The sequence below is a fragment of the Mandrillus leucophaeus genome, unplaced genomic scaffold (genome assembly GCF_000951045.1).
Source record: "Mandrillus leucophaeus isolate KB7577 unplaced genomic scaffold, Mleu.le_1.0 Scaffold235, whole genome shotgun sequence".
NCBI classification, from domain to species: Eukaryota; Metazoa; Chordata; class Mammalia; order Primates; family Cercopithecidae; genus Mandrillus; species Mandrillus leucophaeus.
In genome coordinates, this window is record NW_012102421.1 from 4,284,844 (window position 1) to 4,304,013 (window position 19,170).

The window sequence follows — 19,170 nt, forward strand, 5'->3', positions numbered from 1 at the left end:
GTGGAAGGATAAGGAATCTCTCTCCTGAGTGTCTATCTCAGTGTAACAAGAAGAAGAGTGATAACTGAGAGTGAGGAGAGGGTGGTGGTGTCAGAAACTTGAGAAGAGAGTGAATGGACCAGGGATATTTGGTGAAGTTATCTAGCAACACCTGGGGACTCTTTGTGATGTGATTTTCTTCAGCCACATTTAAGCCTTCCAAGTGCCAATGCAGAGTATGAAGGAAAATCAGTTTCAACCAGGGCTGAGGTTGTGCCAAGTGAGTAGGACAATGGGAGAGACAACAGGCTGGGTGCAGTGGCTCACGCCTGTAATTCCGGCACTTTGGGAGGCAGAAGAGGGAGGATCACTTGAGGACAGAAGTTCGAGACCAACCTGGGATATATAGTGAGACCCCATCTCTACAAAAAAGACAAAACGAAGACTTCTATCAAGAGGGACAACAGAGCATGGTGATAATATGCAAGGGAGTGATTCCACAAGGACCATGCAATCTCAACAGAGAAAGCAGGGAGGAAAGGACAGAAGGGGAATGATAAAGACTGTAGGTTAGTGGGATGGAGTTAATGGAGTCTGACTGCCAGAGGGAGGGAGCTGGAAAATAGGAAGTGATATTTTGAGAGTTTGTAGTTATTGGTTATGACAAAGTCTAAAGTAAGACTCTAGGACCGTGTGGCTGAGGTGGGTGGAGGTTAAGATTATTAGAGAAGAGAAACTTAAGAAAATAAGAGACCAGGGTACTGGATGGACCCTTTTGTGAATAATGAAATCACCAAGAGGATGACAAGAAAAATGGTGAAGAAAAGGAAATAATGAGGGAGACACTAGAATGAATGGAGGGAAGTTCGTGGATAACTACAAAAAGCAGATGACTATAAACAGCAAAAAGCAGTAGTATCGTTTAATGTCATGTATTTCAAAAGAGCTGCAGACTTTTAGAAAAGGGGAATCATGGTCTGGAATTAGCAAAGATGAGCAAGAGTTCATTTCCCTGATCAGTGGTTTTGGTGTATATGACTGATAAAGTTAGGATTTAAACTAGTTCTGTCTGATTTCCAGTCATTTCCATTATACCACCTCAGGTCTGGATTGGAATTATAGTTCTTGGACCTAGATTTCAACATTCTCTTACCATCTCTGCATTTGGCTGCCCTCAAAGTTGTGTTGCTTTAAACAGTTGCCAGGATCTATTATAAAAGTCTGATTCATGTTAAGATTTTAAAAATATATTCTGGAAAATTTCAAACATGTACAGAAACAATCCCCCATGTAGCCATCACCCAATTTCAATACTTACCAGCCCAAAACTCACCCTCATTCTTCCACATCCTCAGTCTCCTTCCTCTGCAATTACTTTGAAAAAAATCCCTGGCTTTATATCTTGTCATCCATATTTCAATATTTACCTCTAAAAGATAAAGTGCTATTTGTCAAAAAAATCGCATCTAAAATTACAATAATTCTTCAATATCATCAAATATTGAGTTCAAATCTTCCTGTTTTTTTCAAACAGATGTTTGTTCAGATCAGACTCCAAATAAAGTCCATTCACTACAATTGGTTAATATGTTGAAGAAACTGCGGCCTTTGTCCTATAGCTTCCCACAGTCTGGGTTTTGTTGATTGCATCCCCATAGTGTTATTTAACATGCTTCTTTGTTTTCTATAATTCCTGGAAATTGGTAATCAAATCTTGAGACTGGTCAGACACAGGTTTTATTTTTCTAAGAACTCTAACATGAATAAAATCATAGGTGGTGGTGTATACTTGATCAGAGGCTACAGGTCAGGTTGTCTGTCTCTGTGATGTTAGAAGCCACTGGTGATTTTTGCCTAGATCCATTATTTCAAAATGGCAACCTTGTATCAATTTTTCTTCATTTATTAGATTGACAACTTTGAAACAGAGCAAGTTCCCTTCATGAACTAATTTGTTACCCTGAAGTTCAATGATGTGATTTAGGAAAGGGCAGCCTACACTTTCCCTTTTCTCACTGCCTATTTACTTTGGAAACAGGCTTATCTGAGTGCATATTTTGTCTTTAATGTATTTAAAGCTTGTCCTATGTTTAAAACCAAAGTACATTTCAGAATGCACTTTTGCACTGTGGTGTAATATGAATAGATTTATCATTGAATGGAAATAAAGGATTTAGTTCTAACACCCTTGAGTTGGACTGTACTAAGAAGCATTAAAATGTTTAACAAGCAGCTTCCCAATGTTCAGATGCATTTCACAAAAGCTCATAAACTATTAAACTCTTTTCTGAAAGGTGACCAACTAAATAATTTATAAAAACAAAGGTTCAAGCCAGTGCAAGGATTATTACATCAACTGTCTAGTCTCTTTTTCTATTCAAAGAAATAACACAGGAGTGTAGTGTCTATGGAATCAGACAGATGGGATTTGAATTCTTCTTTACTTGCTATGGTGAGCTTGGGCAAGTTACTCTATAATCCCAAATATATTAATATAATAAGAGATTCTGAAATATCAGTGACTATTCTAAAGCATATATTTCTAAAACATCAGAAATACATGTGCATTTAGCAAAAGCAAAAGTCTCTTTTTTACAACTTTGTTTTTCTTTGCATTTTGAGGCAGTGTTGTTCTGTCACCCAGGCTGCAGTGCAGTGGCACCATCTTGGCTCACTGCAACCTCTACCTCCTGGGCTCAAGTGAATCTCGTGACTCGCCCTCCTAAGTAGCTGGGGTTACAGGTGTGAGCCATCACGCCCAGCTAATTTTTGTAATTTTAGTAGAGATACGGTTTCTATGCTGGCCAGGCTGGTCTCGAACTCCCAGCTTCAAGTGATCCACCCACTTTAGCCTCCCAAAGAGCTGGGATTACAGGCATGAGTCACCAGACCCAGCCTATCTTTTTTATTACTTTGGTTGGGGTGGGGATGGGTTAAGCAATATTGCAAACTGCCAGATATTATTATGAAACAGTAAAAATTGCTGTACTGAGAACATGTCATCCTTGATTCTCAGTGCAGTGTTAGTGTGGTCAGCTTTAGACTGAAGTACATTTTACTTCATACTAATGGAGTTGCATGGCAGACCAGGGAGGTCTACTCCAGGGCATCCCTTTAAGGCAGTTTAGGGAGAGAGTACTAGACAAATGGTAGAGCTAAATTTGCCTTTGGTTCTGCTAAGAGTATAATGGAAGACTGAACATCAGTGAGACAGATATGCACTCTAAATTGACTAGAAAACAACCATAACACAACTAAACACTTCCCTTCCATTACTGTTAAATCTAGCCCTCTGCCTCAACTTGCCCTGCTTTTTTCCCCCTTCTCCCAGATTGAGTCAGTGCTACTCCATCCTTAGTTTAGATCCCTGCCTTACTGGAGCCCTGTTATCTCATAGTTGTTGTATCTTTTGTGACAGTGCCAACACATAGTTGTTAATTCATGGGGCATCAAAATGATTTCCAAGTCACTAAGAAACAAACATAAACACTGAAAAATGATTCCCATCCCCTAATTTTCATGGGAATCTATGAATTAGAAAGATATGAAAATTGAGATAAGTAGGGGAACAGTATACAAATTGTTAAAAAAGATTTTACAAAGTATAGTTTATGTTCATATCTTGTCATTACCTTAATTATATTAGGCATAATATAAGTTTTGTGGGCACTGTCTCTTTAGAATTACATTTTTACCAACTTTTTATTGATGTGTAATGCACATACAGAAAAGTGGAATTTACATTATTAAGGTCTTTAAATAGTGTCACATGGCCATGACTGCCTTATTAATTTCTGTTGTGACGCAAAATATGATTAAAATTGTGAATTCATGTGTTAGAACATTCTCAACTTTAAAGTAGCATTAAGTTCAGTTGTGGTATGCTGCATCAAACTTAGTTCTGAGTAACGCCTAGAACAATGCACAGTATTTTATATTGGCCAATAACCAATGTTTTATAACTCCTGAACAAGTGGATAAACTGAATTCAGTATGAAGTTCAATCTAGATCTTCAAGGTTATATTTTTCTACTCATATATATCTATCTGCATATAGATATATATGCAGCGAATAGTGTTCTTAACAACTATGTTAACTACAAAGAATAAAAAGATTTTGCAACAGAGTTGGAATGGAAACAATTTCTGAGATAGAGATCAAATTGTGTTTAGAGAACCATTATTGGCAACTTTGCTATCGGTCATTTCCTGTGGGAATATTTCACTGGGACATAGTTTTATGCTCTGACTACTCATTAAATAGCCTGGGGCCCATGGAATGAAAAGATTGTAGAACTATAAATATCAATATATGCAAATTATAGTGTAACATTTCATCACATTTCATTGCATTTTCTTAGATACGAATTAAGATTATTTAACAAACTGTGTCTCTTACTCATCGCAGAAAGAATTTTAAAACAACACTAATATAGCATGGTCTAGTGGAGAGTTAGGCAATAGACTGGAACTAAAGCCACTTGTTCTAAATTAAAATTGATACTAATTCAAAAATGTTTATTCATCATGTACAATATGTAAGATGCTAAATTTATACTCCTGTAAAGAATATAAAAGTCAATTATAAACAGTTTCTGCCCTTAGGGAGTTTATGAATTTTCTTGTGAAGGAGAAAGAGCATGTATACAAATTGTATAAAACAAAAAATAGTAACTATACTATGAGTGGGTGGGAGTAAAGTACTATTGAAGTTTAGAAGAACTTGAGTTCCTGTCTGGAGATCCGAGATGACTTCATAAAGAATGTGGCTGAGCCAAGTTTTATTATTTTATTTTTATTTTTTTGAGACAGAGTCTCCCTCAGTCATCCAGGCTGGAATGAAGGGGCGTGATCTCGGTTCACTACAGCTTCAACCTCACAGGTTCAAGCGATCCTCCCACCGCGGCCTCTAGAGTAGCTAGGACCAGAGGTGCACACCACCACATCTGGCCCTTTTTTTTGTTTATTTTGTTTTTGTTTTCATTTCTCATAGAGACCAGGTTGTGCCATGTTGTCCAGACTGGTCTTGAACTCCTGGGCTCAAGCAATCTGCCCATCTCGGCCTCTCAAAGTGCTAAGATTACAGGCATGAGCCACCCCATCTGGCCTAGAGCAGAGTTTTATAGAGTGGGTAAGATTTCTGCAAATCTTCTCTCTTATCTGCAAATCTCAGATGCAGATACAATTATTCCAGGAAGCAGAGACCAGGTACAAATAAAAGTAGTATAGTCAAAGCACATTCAGAGATTGGAGCCATTGGACAACAAAACTGACATAGGAAAATATACTGCAGCTGGAAATAAGGTAAATTAAGGCAAAATTACTTCATTTTATTCAGTAATGCAAGCATTTATTTCTTCAACAAATTTTTCTTAAGTATTTGAGTATCTACTAAGTGCAGGTACTGTGCTAGGTGTTAGTACATTTGTAACTCAGAAAAAGGCCCTTTCTACTATATGAACACTAAAAAAAGTAACTCAAATCAGGGATGATAGCACGACTGATTCTTGTCAATCACTGAATCAATTAATCTCTGGCAATGAGGGGTACTTTAGTTTGCAACTGCTACCCAGAACCTGGAATTTAATGTTTTTGGGAGACGGCTGGTATTTCCAGATTACACTGTGTCTCAATTTCAATTCAATTGCTTCTCAACTCACTATTTAAATTAAAATGAAGTGTTAGCTTTTTTATATCAGAAAGCTGCAAACCTGATAGTCTTGTAGGTAGGGTGATGGGGGACATTATGTTCGTGGCTTCATTTTACAAGTTTTGGCTGATGTAAGAATTAATTTTGTTAGTATGCATTAATTGAAAGAAATAAGGAAAAACAGATTTAAAAGCGACATCGGTGGGTGGGTTTTGCTTTAATAAAAGGACTCTCATAGAAAAGGAATCGCTGCAAATTTCTTTTAAATAGCTACCTCTCTGGGCAATTAAAATGATTGATACATTTCTAGAACACACACACCGAGATACACCTGCACTCATACTTTGTCCGTCAAAACAATCTTTGTTTTCTCTCAAGCTAGGACTTGCTATGCCTAAGACACACCTCGTGCAGCGGTGGCGGTGAAGGTGCTGGGGTGACAGCCAGGAGGACACTTTCCCTTTCTCCGGCTCCCTAACCAAAACTTTGCAGGCACCAGCCCAGACTCATGTTCCCGCTCGTTCTTCTTTCCTCTGCCTCAACTCTCTCCGCACCCTTCGCGCTCTGTGCGCCCACCCCTGCTTCCGTCGGTCAGCTTCAGCCGACCTACTACCCACCTCCCGGCTTGCGACCTCAGCCTCCACCTGCACCACTCGCCCACCCCGGGAACCCACCTCTGCGGCCCCTGGCCCGCGCGTCCCGTCGCGGCCCGGGGCTCCGGGGCATGCGCGTTGCGGCTCCACAGCCCTCCCCCACGCCTTCCCGCGGCAGAGTTATGCCAAGTATGTGAGGAGCCGGCGAGGGCCAGCGCCGGTCATGGGGAGCCGCCGCCGCCTCCGCCTCCGCGAGCGCGGTTTTCTCCGCAGCGGGTCTCCGACCTCTCCCCACGGCTGGGGTGAGCCTCGCGGCTAAGGCAGAGGAGATGGCGGACCCTCTGAGGAGGACGCTGTCCAGGCTCCGGGGAAGGCGGGGTCCCCGCGGCGCCGGGGGGCTAGGGCTCCGGGCAGCAGCGGCAGCTGCGGTGGCGGCCTCTTCGGCAGCCGCAGGAGACGCCTGGGGTGCCGCAGACACCCCCCAACGTGAGCACGCCGGGGGAGCCGGGCCAAGCCTACAGCAGCCCCCGCCGTCACCTGCGGCGTGGGGTCCCGGCGCGCGGGTCCCCGGAGGGCACCCGGAGCAGTCGGGGGCCCTCGGGCCTCGACCGCGCTGCGGGCAGGAGGCCGCCCCCTGGAGCCATGCCTCTCTGCACGCCCCCGAGGGCTCCGAGGGCAGCGGAGAGGAGGAGGAAGTGGACGAGGACGAAGACGACTACGACGCCGACTACTACGAAAACCTGCCCGGCGGCTGGCAGCCTGCGCCCGAGCCTGAGGGGGCGGAGGCGGAACGGCGTCCCCCGCCTCCCCCAGCGGCGAGCTCCTCCCTGGGGGCGGAGGGCGGCCGCCTGGAGACAGGCAGGCTGCGGACCCAGTTGCGAGAGGCCTATTATCTGCTGATCCAGGCCATGCACGACCTGCCCCCTGACTCGGGAGCGCGGCGGGGCGGCGGGGGCTTGGCGGATCACGGCTTCCCCGCGGGAGCCCGGGCTCCGGGCCAGCCGCCTTCCCGCGGCGCTGCGGACCGCCGAGCCTGTCCCCGAGACGGGGAGCGGAGAGGCGGCGGACGGCCTCGGCAGCAGGTGTCCCCGCCCCGGTCGCCTCAGAGGGAGTCGGGGGGAGGCCAGCTGCGGACTCCTCGGATGCGGCTGTCCTGCAGCAGAAGCCTCGAGAGCCTCCGGGTGAGTGCCAAGCCGCTTCCCTTCCAGCGGTGGCCGAGCGACAGCTGGATCAGGTGCGGCGGGCACGGGGACTGGGACGAGCCCCCGCCACGTGGAGGCAGGATGGACGGCTGGAGTGGGGACCGCGCCCGGGCGGCTGCACCCACCGGCCTCCAGCCTCCAGGCTCCAAGGACCACGGCTGCTCCTCGGGAAGCCCTTTCAGGGATCCAGCGGGGTCCTCTGTGATACGCAGCGGCAAAGGAGACCGCCGGGAAGGCCCCTCCTTCCTCAAGCCGCCTGCAGTGACAGTCAAGAAGCTGCAGAAGTGGATGTACAAAGGGCGTCTGCTGTCCCTGGGAATGAAGGGTCGTGCCCGTGGGACGGCCCCCAAAGTCACAGGAACGCAGGCAGCCTCCCCAAATGTGGGCGCTTTGAAAGTGCGTGAAAACAGTGTCCTGTCGGTGCCCCCAGACCAAAGAATTACGCTGACAGGTAGGATACTTTGCGATCAAATAGCTAGCACCGCGAGCTTTACTGTTTATCGACTGGGCTTCTGTCTTAAAAGCCAAGAAAAAGGTATGTTTTTGCAGACAGGTACGTTACCGGGCCAAAGTAAGTGTCATGTAAGTGGCAGCTTAAAGTAATTTCGAGGTTACTTAATATAATGCATTTACTCGTTTTGCTTTTTGTTTTGTTTTTTAATCAGACAGTGGCATGAAGAATTGGGGTTGTGTTTCTTCTCGAAAAACCAGTGTGCCTATTCCCTAAGTATTACGTGAATGAGTAAAGGTTAAGTTTAACACACTTTTAGTAGGTTTACAGATGGAAGGTACTGTCGTGATTTTTTATTCTTTGTAGCTCTAGGCAAATCCATAGACTTTTGTGGAGTTTGTGAATTTGAATTTGATTCAAGGTAGATTTTATAGGCTTCATGAACTGTCATTTTACTCATTACAACTTTTTTTTTTGTCTGTCCCAGGCACGCACACACATGCATACATACACACAACCAAAACCCCAAACAAATCAAACAAAAAAAACCTACCATAAGTAGAATTTTTTAGTCAGGTAGTATTTCACATACACCATCTCTCCACCTGCCTACCTTCACCAAAGAAACCTCAACAAAGTAAGTAATCTTTTTATTGTGAAAAATCAAGGACACTAACATTTTCATCAAAAGAAAAATGTCCCTCAGGTACTTTTTTTTGTTTTAAAAGCAGTCATTTACAAACTTAAAATCTATTTATATGAGAAGTAAATTAGTTTTTTAAAAAGTATATTGATCCTTATAATAGGATTATGCTCCCTATTTTGTATGTGCATGATTTTTAACTATCACTGAAGGTTTAGGTTATCAATGCTAGAAACCTGTGAATTATGTTGTAAATATCAAAATATCTTTCCTGAAAGGAGTATAATATCTTCAAAGTGAGCCAAAACAACATGGTCTTTTGAATACTCTTATATATAAAAATTTTTAGTGAGCATAAAGACTTATAAGTCAGGAATAATTTTGAAAACCTTAAATCCTGAAATGTAAAAGGTATTCACAGTACTTGGCTGTTTCTCTGTTAGTAATTACAAATCATACAGGACTGGATTTATACACATTAACTTTGTTTAACCAATAAACACACAACAGTGGGGAGAAACAAAGTTCACAAAACTTCTTATCAAACAATGAAGACAAATCAAATGATTCATTCAAAGTGTGTGCCAACTTGCAAAGTTTTTTCCTGTCTATACAGCGCTAATACATACCTGTCAAATTTTATTCTCAAGGTTAAATATTCCATTTCACTTGAACAAAAGGATAGTAGAATATAAATTCTTTAAGAGAGGTGTACTTTATACTAAGTTCATATTCAACATGCATTTCCAGGGGTAAAGTAATTTGTAATCATTTATTATATTTTATTGCCACAATATTTTTACCTCCTCGTCTTTGCCTTAGTTTTAACTCTTGGTACTATAGTTGAATTTCATCCATAACAAAAAAGAGTCAAATATTTTGCACCCTTTTGTTGCAGTACTAAAACATTTACCATGTGATGGCTTTTAATGCCCTCAGTAGTAAACATTCAAGGATTTTTAAAGTAATAAATATAGTTCCTTTAAGAATGAATTTGATTTTTGCATTAAGCAACTAAATGAAACTGCTTAGAAATTAAAATGAAACAGAATTATATGATAGTATTTTAGATATTTCATGAGAAATCTAAGCCAAAGCTACCATAATCTCTGGTTTAAACAACTCTCAGATGTTCCTTCCTTTTAAATCACTAATTCATCTTTCAGGAGAGATGAAAATAATTTGTGCAGTGTTTACATATCTAGTATAGATTTGGAGAGCTTTTTAAAAAATTATTTTTCATAAAGTGTAGTTGGTCTTATTAAGACCATTCTGGATACATTAGGTGGTTCTCATATAATTTTTATAGCCCCAAAATGGAGATATGCTGTCATTTAATAACAACAACAAGAAAAAGAACAGAGAGGTTACGCAGTTTGCCCAAGATCACTCAATTGGTACCTGTATATGGATTCAGACTACTATGTGGATTCAAACTCAAGGTGTCATGAGTTTGAAAAAAGCCCCTATTTATATAAGATCAGAGACTCGAGAGTTCTTTAAAGGTCTGATCCAATTAATTCTATTAAATTGCTTGGATTGAGGATATGGGTGAATTTCAACAAGGCATAAGGGGTAAGTAACTTCCTCAAAGTTGCAAAGAAGATGGGAGACTCTTAGGCTAGGTTTAAGGATATTTTAAAAAGTAATTGCTGTATCCATTTTAAACTTTTACCTTTAAATATTTACTTATTTCAAATTGATGTTACTTGACTTCTACTTTTAAATCACGTTTTCTGCAAAACTTACTTGGAGCGGTCTAGATGAACCAGTACATTCTTGTTTATGTAAAGATGTTAAATATTCGAAATGGTTTATAGCACATTTTTCTGTACAATATTATTCATAAGATATTTTCTGTCAAAATAAAATTATATTTAGAATTTGTAATACCGAATAATTATTCAGTGAAATGGAGATACTTAATCTATATAGGTATTGTGAAAATTTTTGAGACTATATGACAAATGGAAACACAAATGATTTTCTATTTTGATTTCTGGCTCCTACTAAGAACTTTTGATAGTATTATAATGCCAAATGATTTGATGCAGTTAAGTATGTAGTGTTCACAGATTGGCCGATTTGTTCTTAATTGAGATGATGATTTAAGAAATCTAAAGTCATTACACATAGTAAAAATTGTCAAGTTTCTGCAAGCCTTAAAATTACAAAGGAATCTTAATGTGTTTGCCAACTATACATCATTATAAATCTTTATAAATAAGTTTTAATTAGCATATCGTTTTCAGAAACAAATTCAAAAGCACCTTTTATTGCTTTAAAAAATAATTAGCCTACTTTGACTCCACTTTTCCTGCTACATGGTCTGTGAAAGAAAAAACTTGACTGTATAACTTAGTATTTTGTCTAAAATTTTTAGACAATTATTTTAAGGTAGTATTAATTAGTTTGGTATGATCTTTAACCATCTTAAAGTGAAGTTGACACTATGACTTGATTCTCACCTACTTTTCTCAAGTATTTGTAAACTCTGATTTTTTTATCTTTATGAATTACATAATCTTTATGAGTTTTTCCAACAACTTTTTTCTGTATTGGCCCACTTCAAGATGGGTAGCAATAGGTATATAGTTTTTTTTCAGTCTTCTAGTTTTAAATCTCTGCCTGAGAGATTCTGCTGTTGTGGTGCTAGAAAGCAAGTGCAGTTGCTTTTTTTTTTTTTTCTTTCCTTTTTTCTGGAAGAGTGCCATGGAACATTGGAGTTGCTGGTGGCTGGAAAACTTTGAGAATTACAAATTCAGCAGAAAATAGTGGTGTGTTGATTTGAAAGTCCTACATTTCTAGACCAGTGGCTCCCAAGAAATGTTGTGTTTATTTTTTTAAGAAGGCTGTTTGCTAGACCTTTGCCACTCAAAAATGTGGTTCACTGTTTTAGAGCAGTGCTTTTCAAACTTAGTGTCCATATGAATTCCCTGGAAATTTTGTTGAAATGCAGATTCTATAGGTGTAGGGTGGCTGAGATTCTGCTTCCAGTGTAGATGCTGCTTTCTGGTGGACCATACTTTTGAATAGTAAGCTTCTAGAGCTCTCACATCCCTGAAGTTTTTTTTTAAAAAAATTCTACCTTATTCTGATACTTGGTACTTAAACTACCTCTATTAGAGCAAAGCAGTTGGGCTCTTTTTGCTTCAGTTTTATGTATATGAATTAATGTACTTACTACTTATATATTACAAATTTGAGCAGTTCCCTCCATATTGGTCTCATCTTGCACTAACAAATATTAGTGAGATTTTGGAATCTGCAGGAGAGGAGGCCATATAGTACAATGGTTAACAGAATAGAGATTCTCGGTTTCTGGTCAGACTCTACCACTTACCAGACTTGTGACCTTGGATAAGTTACTCAACCTTGTGTAGTCTCAGTCCTCAGGTTGCTGTGAGGATGAAAAAAGATAATCCATTTGGTACTGTACCTGGTACTTACTTATTATCAAGGGGAAGGCAACCAGGCTTTGTGAGAATGCTGCTTTGCCTCAGATCATTAGGATTCTAGATGGAGAGTGAAAAGATCGAAGTTGAGGAGTACTGCCTTAGGAGCACTGGGAATAGAGCTAGAGGACACCTTTTTGGGGTATTTATTTATTCTGCTCATCTTTTGTGCTTCTTTCTCTTGCTGCTCCCTGTTACTTTTGTGGAACTGAAAACAGTCTCAGAGTTTTCTTCTCTACTTTCCCCTCTCAAAAGCTAACACACAGCTTTTTTTTTTTTTCTTTAGGGTTTTTATTGCTAGTCACAAGGGAAGAAAAATAAAAGAAAAAAGGTGTTTCTTTCCTTTTCATTCTATCCCTCTCCCCCTTTAGATTTGTCTAGGAAAGATAAAGATACACACACACATAAACACACACAGAAACTTAAGACTTAAGTTTATTCTAGTAATTTCATTTGGACTGCCAAGTTTGTAAGCAGGGGATACTTGTACTCATTTAGAAACAGGATTTTAATAAATATTAAAATGTTTAATGCTTTTAAAACATAGATTAAAACATCTAATACAGTGTTCATAAGATACTTTTATTTGGGATTTTTAAAAAGAGGTAAGGAAAAGCAGGAGTTTATGTCTGCAGAATTTTTAAAATGATGAAAGATGTCTCTCTAGGTACTAGAGAGATCTAGTACCTAGAGAGACATCTTTCATCATTTAAAAAATTTTTTTTTTTTTTTTTTAGATGGAGTGTAGCTCTGTCACCCAGGCTGGCGTGCAGTGGTGTGATCTTGGCTCACTGCAAGCTCCCCCTCTCGGGTTCACACCATTCTCCTGCCTCAGCCTCCCGAGTGGCTGGGACTACAGGCGCCCATCACCATGCCCGGCTAATTTTTTGTATTTTTAGTAGAGACAGGGTTTCACGGTGTTAGCCAGGATGGTCTCGATATCCTGACCTCGTGATCCGCCCGTCTAGGCCTCCCAAGGTACTGGGATTACAGGCATGAGCCACCGTGCCTGGCCAGTACTACACATTTTCAGTGAGGGTTGAAATATACAATTTATTGGAAAATTTGCTGATGCATTTGAGCTGGGCGCACTAGTTAAATGTTCAGTAATAGTAAGTAATCTAGATTTATTATGAAATAATAGTTGAGAAAACAGATTTGACTTGGGTAGTTCACCACTGTGTGGAATATTTTTCTGAGTGAAAAACTTTTAATTGCCACTTCTGTTTTCTCTTACAGATTCAAAGTAAAATAACTTTAATTAGAATCTGAAAATTATCTCATAACATGCATAGTTGCAAGAGACTAAGGACTTTTTTGCCTTGTAACTTTGCATACTTATTTTTATATTTTTACTTGGACCTTCTTTCTTTTTTTTTTTTGAGACGGAGTCTCGCTCTGTCGCCCGGGCTGGAGTGCAGTGGCCGGATCTCAGCTCACTGCAAGCTCCATCTCCTGGGTTCACGCCATTCTCCTGCCTCAGCCTCCCGAGTAGCTGGGACTACAGGCGCCCGCCACCTCGCCCGGCTAGTTTTTTTTTTGTATTTTTTAGTAGAGACGGGGTTTCACCATGTTAGCCAGGATGGTCTCGATCTCCTGACCTCGTGATCCGCCCATCTCGGCCTCCCAAAGTGCTGGGATTACAGGCTTGAGCCACGCGCCTGGCTGGACCTTCTTTCAATGTGTGTGTGTGTGTGTGTGTGTGTGTGTGTGTGTATATAATGTATATGTTATATTTTTATATATAAAATATATTTTATTATATATTGTATATATTTTATATATAATATATAGGCAACAGTGAGACCCTGTCTCTTCAAAAAAATTTATAATTTGTAAATAATATATATTTTACATATATATGAAGCTAAAACTCCTAAATTTATGCTAATATGGTTAAACATTAATTGTTGCATTAAATGGGAGGGAAGATTGCAAATAGCTTTCCATAATGAATTTACATTTGTATGGATCCATTTAATTTAAGTGAGATAAAAATGTTTTAAATAATTTATAAATAATTGCTCAAGTAAAGTTTATTATCTTGAATAATGTGTTGATTAATTCAGTTTAATAAATTTATTTGGCCTTTGTAATATTATATATTTATAATACATAACATAAATTGTAATAACGTGCCATTTATCTATAAGTTTAAAGTTCAGCATCATTTATTTTAAAATATTCGGCAATAGCAGAGTGAATGGATTCAAGCTTTTGTGGTTTATAATTTCATTGAAAATAGTGGCTAGACATGGTGGCTCACACCATAATTCCAGCACTTTGGAGGCGGGGAAGCAGTAGGATCACGTGAGCCTGGGAGTTCCAGACAAGCCTAGGCAACATAGGGAGACCCTGTCTCTACCAAAAGAAAAAAAATTAGTCAGTTGTGGTGGTGCAAGCCTGTAGTCCTAGCTTCTGGGGTGGCTGAGGTGGGAGGATCACTTGAGCCTGGGAGGTTGAGGTTGCCGCAAGCCATAATAGTGCCACTGTGCTCCAGCGTGGGTGACAGAGTGAGACCCCATCCAGTAAAAAAAATAATTCCTTTTAATATTATACTTTCATTAAATGATTATATCAGTGGAAGTATCAACTTGCTTAAATATGGGATACTGGTAGCTTTATTTTTCTCATTGCAGTTCCTTGCAATGTAGTAGAAGCACGTTTAAAGACTCATTTATAGTGTACGTCGGAAAACTACACTAAGATTTAAAATAATGAATGTGTCTAGCTATATAAAAATTTGGAATTTCTAAGAGATGTCTGAGAAAAAGATAAAATAAGATGTGGCTCATAGCCATTATGAGTAATGTAATTTTATACTGTTTGCTTCAAATTTAAATTGGGTCAAACTATAATATCCTGTGATGGTCTGAAATACTGTTAAGTAATACTGGATTTGAACTTAAATGTGAAATAGATTTAGATTTCAGTGCACCTGGCAAAATCATGTGATCACTGAAAACCCAGAAAGCCCAGTGATTGCTGAGTATGTTTTGATTTTTCAGTTGTTAATTTTAAGTGTAATGGAGATAGAACCAAAGAAAGACTCTTGAATTTCCCTTATAGTAGGCTAGGTATATCACCACAAACTTTGGAGTCAGAATGAGTTTGAGTGCTGCCTTTTCCATTTACCAACAAGGTGCTCTTGAACAAGTTATTTGACGTTTTTGAATAGAACTTTATAGTTTTTCAAGTATTTTGAACATTATTTCACTTAGTCCTTACCAGCAACCACTTTAATTTATAAGATAAATTGAGATGAATACCCCCATGTTCAGAGAGGGTTGCCTGCTTCTGTACTGTTTGTGGGTAGCATGGTATGGGTAGCATGGTGTGGTTTGTGGGTAGCATGGTGAATGGAGCATGGGTTTTAAGGTTAGATAGGCTTAAATTTGAATCCTGGGCTAGCGACTTGACCATATTTCTCATATTCTTTGAGGCTGATGATGGTAATCATACATGTTTCATAGGATTGTTCTAGAGGTTAAATGAGGTTGGGGGCCTCCTTACTGCTTATCTCTCATGCCTGCCGCATAATAGTCACTCATTTGTGGAGTAAATCAATGCCTGGCATAGTAGGTATTCATGGGAGCTTCTTTCCCTTCTGATTTCTAGTCTAATTCCTGCATCTGGAATTGAATGTGACTTGCAATTTGTGTTTAAGATTTGTTTATTTATTTATTTATTTATTTATTTATTACAAATCTGCTTGTTTGGGTACATGTTTAGAATTTTTTTGAAAGAAAAATTAATTAATTTTTTTTTTTTTTTAAGAGACAGGGTCTCACTCTGTTGCCCAGGCTAGAGCACAGTCATAGCTCACAGTGGCACAATCATAGCTCACTGCAGTCTCACATTCCTGGGCTCAGGCAGTCTTCCCAACTTAGCCTGCAAAGTAGCTAGGATGACAGGTGTGTGCCACCACACCTGGCTAATTTTTAAATTTGTTGTAGAGATAGGGTCTTGCCATGTTGCCCAGGCTGGACATTCAGATTTTGCCATGTTGCCCAGGCTGGACATTTAGATTTCTTTAGAAGGGAGGTTATTGAAAACCTTGATTACACGTAAATCTGATTTTTTGGTTGTTATTAAGCTCCTTGTAGCTTAGTGTGTTTTATCACTCTATTTTTAGACCATTATTATTTTTATTTTTTAATTTTTTTAAGAGATGGAGTCTCGCTGTGTTGCCCAGGCTAGAGTGCAGTGGCGCGATCTCAACTCTCTGCAAGCTTGGCCTCCCGGGTTCACGCCATTCTCCTGCCTCAGCCTCCCAAGTAGCTGGGACTACAGGTGCCCGTCACCACGCCTGGCTAATTTTTATATTTTTAAAGTAGAAATGGGGTTTCACCGTGTTAGCCAGGATGGTCTCGATCTCCTGACTTTGTGATCTGCCTACCTCAGCCTCCCAAAGTACTGGGATTGTAGGTGTGAGCCACCGCGCCCGGCCTAGACCATTATATTTTACTTGCTGTGCCAATAAGATGAGTTGACCGTATAATTCCATAATTTAGAAACCTGAGATGATCTTAGATTTTTACAAATGTGGTTTTAATTATGTATGGTGAATTATTATTCTGATGATAGTTATACACTTAGCTTATGGATTGTCATTGAAGCCTGCTTTACAACTCTGGAAACACAAAATATTTTCCTCTTTATATGAAATTAATGTTATGTATACATTTGTACAGTCTTACTTAAGATATGCATATATCTAAGCATTTGAGGTCTCCCATTGGACTATGAATTTCTTTTTTTTTTTGAGACAGAGTCTCACTCTGTTGCCCAGGCTGGAGTGCAGTAGTGGGATCTCAGCTCACCATAACCTCCGCCTCCTGGGTTCAAGCTATTCTCCTGCCTCAGCCTCCTGAGTAGCTGGGACTACGGGCGCGTGCCACCATGACCAGCTAATTTTCGTATTTTTAATAGAAACGGGGTTTCACTACGTTGGTCAGGCTGGTCTCAAACTCCTGACCTCGTGATCCACCCACCTGGGCCTCCCAAAGTGCTGGGATTACAGGCATGAGCCATCGCGCAGGGCTTGGACCGTGAATTTCTTAAGGGAAGGGATTGTTTTGTTCATTCTTATTTCCCTGCTGCTTAAGTTTGTGCCTGGCCAAAAGAAATAATAGCTGTGTAGTGCATATTGTGAGACAGCATGCCTGCTTCTAATCTGGGGCCTTCTGAAGGGATTTTTGTTTTTAGTTCTGCCCTAGATATTTAGAACTTAAACCCTACATAAAGTGCTATTGTGTTATATGGATAGGAAGCCAATGTTATGTTGACATTTTAATGTCAGTAAGGCATACTTTCTTGTTAGGTTTGAAAGTTAATCTTTGTGTGAAAAGGTAGGAGGAATATTATATTTTTAAGGACTTCTGGTCCTTGTAATAATGAGTGGAAACGTATTCAAATATTGATTAGAGGTATGCTATGTATAAAGCATTCTATATAAGCTTTTTATAAGGTATGTTTTACTTAGGGTAAGGCTTTGTTAGCACTGTAGTTTTTAAAAAGGCAGTCTTCGAGTTTGTATATCCTTTTTCTTAGAATTCTTTGACACTTATACTAGCAGTTTGATTTCTAAATAATATAAATCATATTTATATGTAAAATTCAATTTTTTTCTAGTTCAATTTTAGTCTCTGTGATTGTTGTTACTTTTTGTTTAAAAAAATTTTTTTAAATAACTGGGCTGAAGTGACGTGTCTTTCTGATATACCAGACATTGTATTCTACCTTCTATTCTATCTTTGCAACAGATTTATTTGGAAATGCCTATGAGTCTTCAATGAAGAGAAGAGAACTTGAAGATCTGAAGGATAATATTGAATTCAGAGGTCATAAGCCACTTAACAGCATCACTGTTTCAAAGAAACGCAATTGGCTATATCAGAGTACTCTGAGATCTCTTAATCTGGAAGAAGAAAATAAGAAATGCCAAGATAAAAGTCATTTATCCATCTCACCTGTGTCTCTACCTAAATATCAGCTATCACAGTCTTTCCTCAAATCATCTAAAGAGTACTGTACATATGTGGTATGTAACGCTACAAACTCTTCATTATCGAAAAACTGTGCTTTAGATTTCAATGAGGAAAATGATGCAGATGATGAAGGAGAAATATGGTACAACCCCATTCCTGAGGATGATGACCTTGGTATGTCAAGTGCCTTGAGGTTTGGTGAGGTTGACTCTGCTGTTCTGAAGCTCCCTGCTGTCAATTTAAGCATGTTGTCTGGCAGTGACCTGATGAAAGCAGAGCAGCATACTGAAGACTCGCTGTGCTCTTCCGAACATACAGGTGATATTCAGAGCACATGGTCAAATGGAATGAATCCTATGGATCCTGCCCGTTCCACAGAATTTGTGCAGCAGTACAAGCAAAGGCTAGGACACAAGACACAAGAAGGTGTAATGGTAGAGGACAGTCCTATGTTGAAATCTTTTGCAGGTAAAAATGATCATATATCTGTCTTTTCTTTCTTCTTCCATTTTTCAATTATTTGATAGTAGCTAAAACTAAATATAAAAGATGTTTGTTATACTTTTTCTTGTGAATATATTTTCATGAAAATAAAACTCAAAAAGGTTTATAAACATTTTAACGTACATGCTGGTTTAATTATTACTATCACAGACTTGATCTTTGTTTTATTTTATTTTTTAAGAAAAGGTCTCACTCTGCCACCCAGGCTAGAGTACAGTGGCACAATCATGGCACACCGCAGCCTTGACGTCCAGGCTCAGGTGATCCTCCTACCATAGCCTCCTGAGTAGCTAGGACTATAGGTGCCTGCCACCATGCCCAGACAATTTTTGTATTCTTTTGTAGAGACAGGGTTTTGCTTTGTTGACCAGGCTGGTCTAGAACTCCTGACCTCAAGCCATCCACCCACCTTGGCCTCCCAAAGTGCTGGGATTATAAGCGTGAACCATTGTGCCTGGCCACAGACTTGACTTTATAGTCCAGTGTGCTTTAATATGCCAATCCTTTGAGATAGTAATTGCTTGTCTATTAGTTGGAAGCAAGAAATCATAGGGAGTTGAAGAAAAAGTAAGTCTTATTTTGCTTCATTCATTCATTCATTCATTCATTTACACCTGGCCTGGCTGCAGCTGAAAAGTTTTATTTTTAGTGTATCAGTGGTCATTAGTTTGTGTTTGTTATGCCTAAGTTTCCTCATGAGCAA

General features: G+C 39.7%; 1 protein-coding gene across 1 annotated transcript in view; it reads left to right on the forward strand.

Moving 5' to 3' along the window:
• The first annotated feature begins 6,926 nt into the window (after positions 1-6,926).
• The window catches only part of SYDE2 (synapse defective 1, Rho GTPase, homolog 2 (C. elegans)), a 43,621-nt gene continuing 31,377 nt past the window's right edge, over positions 6,927-19,170 (forward strand). The window contains exons 1-2 of the mRNA XM_011982122.1: positions 6,927-7,875; positions 17,739-18,431. Of these exons, the coding sequence (XP_011837512.1) occupies positions 7,131-7,875; positions 17,739-18,431 (1,438 nt within the window). The 5' untranslated portion in view covers positions 6,927-7,130. The remainder of the gene's footprint in view (positions 7,876-17,738; positions 18,432-19,170) is intronic.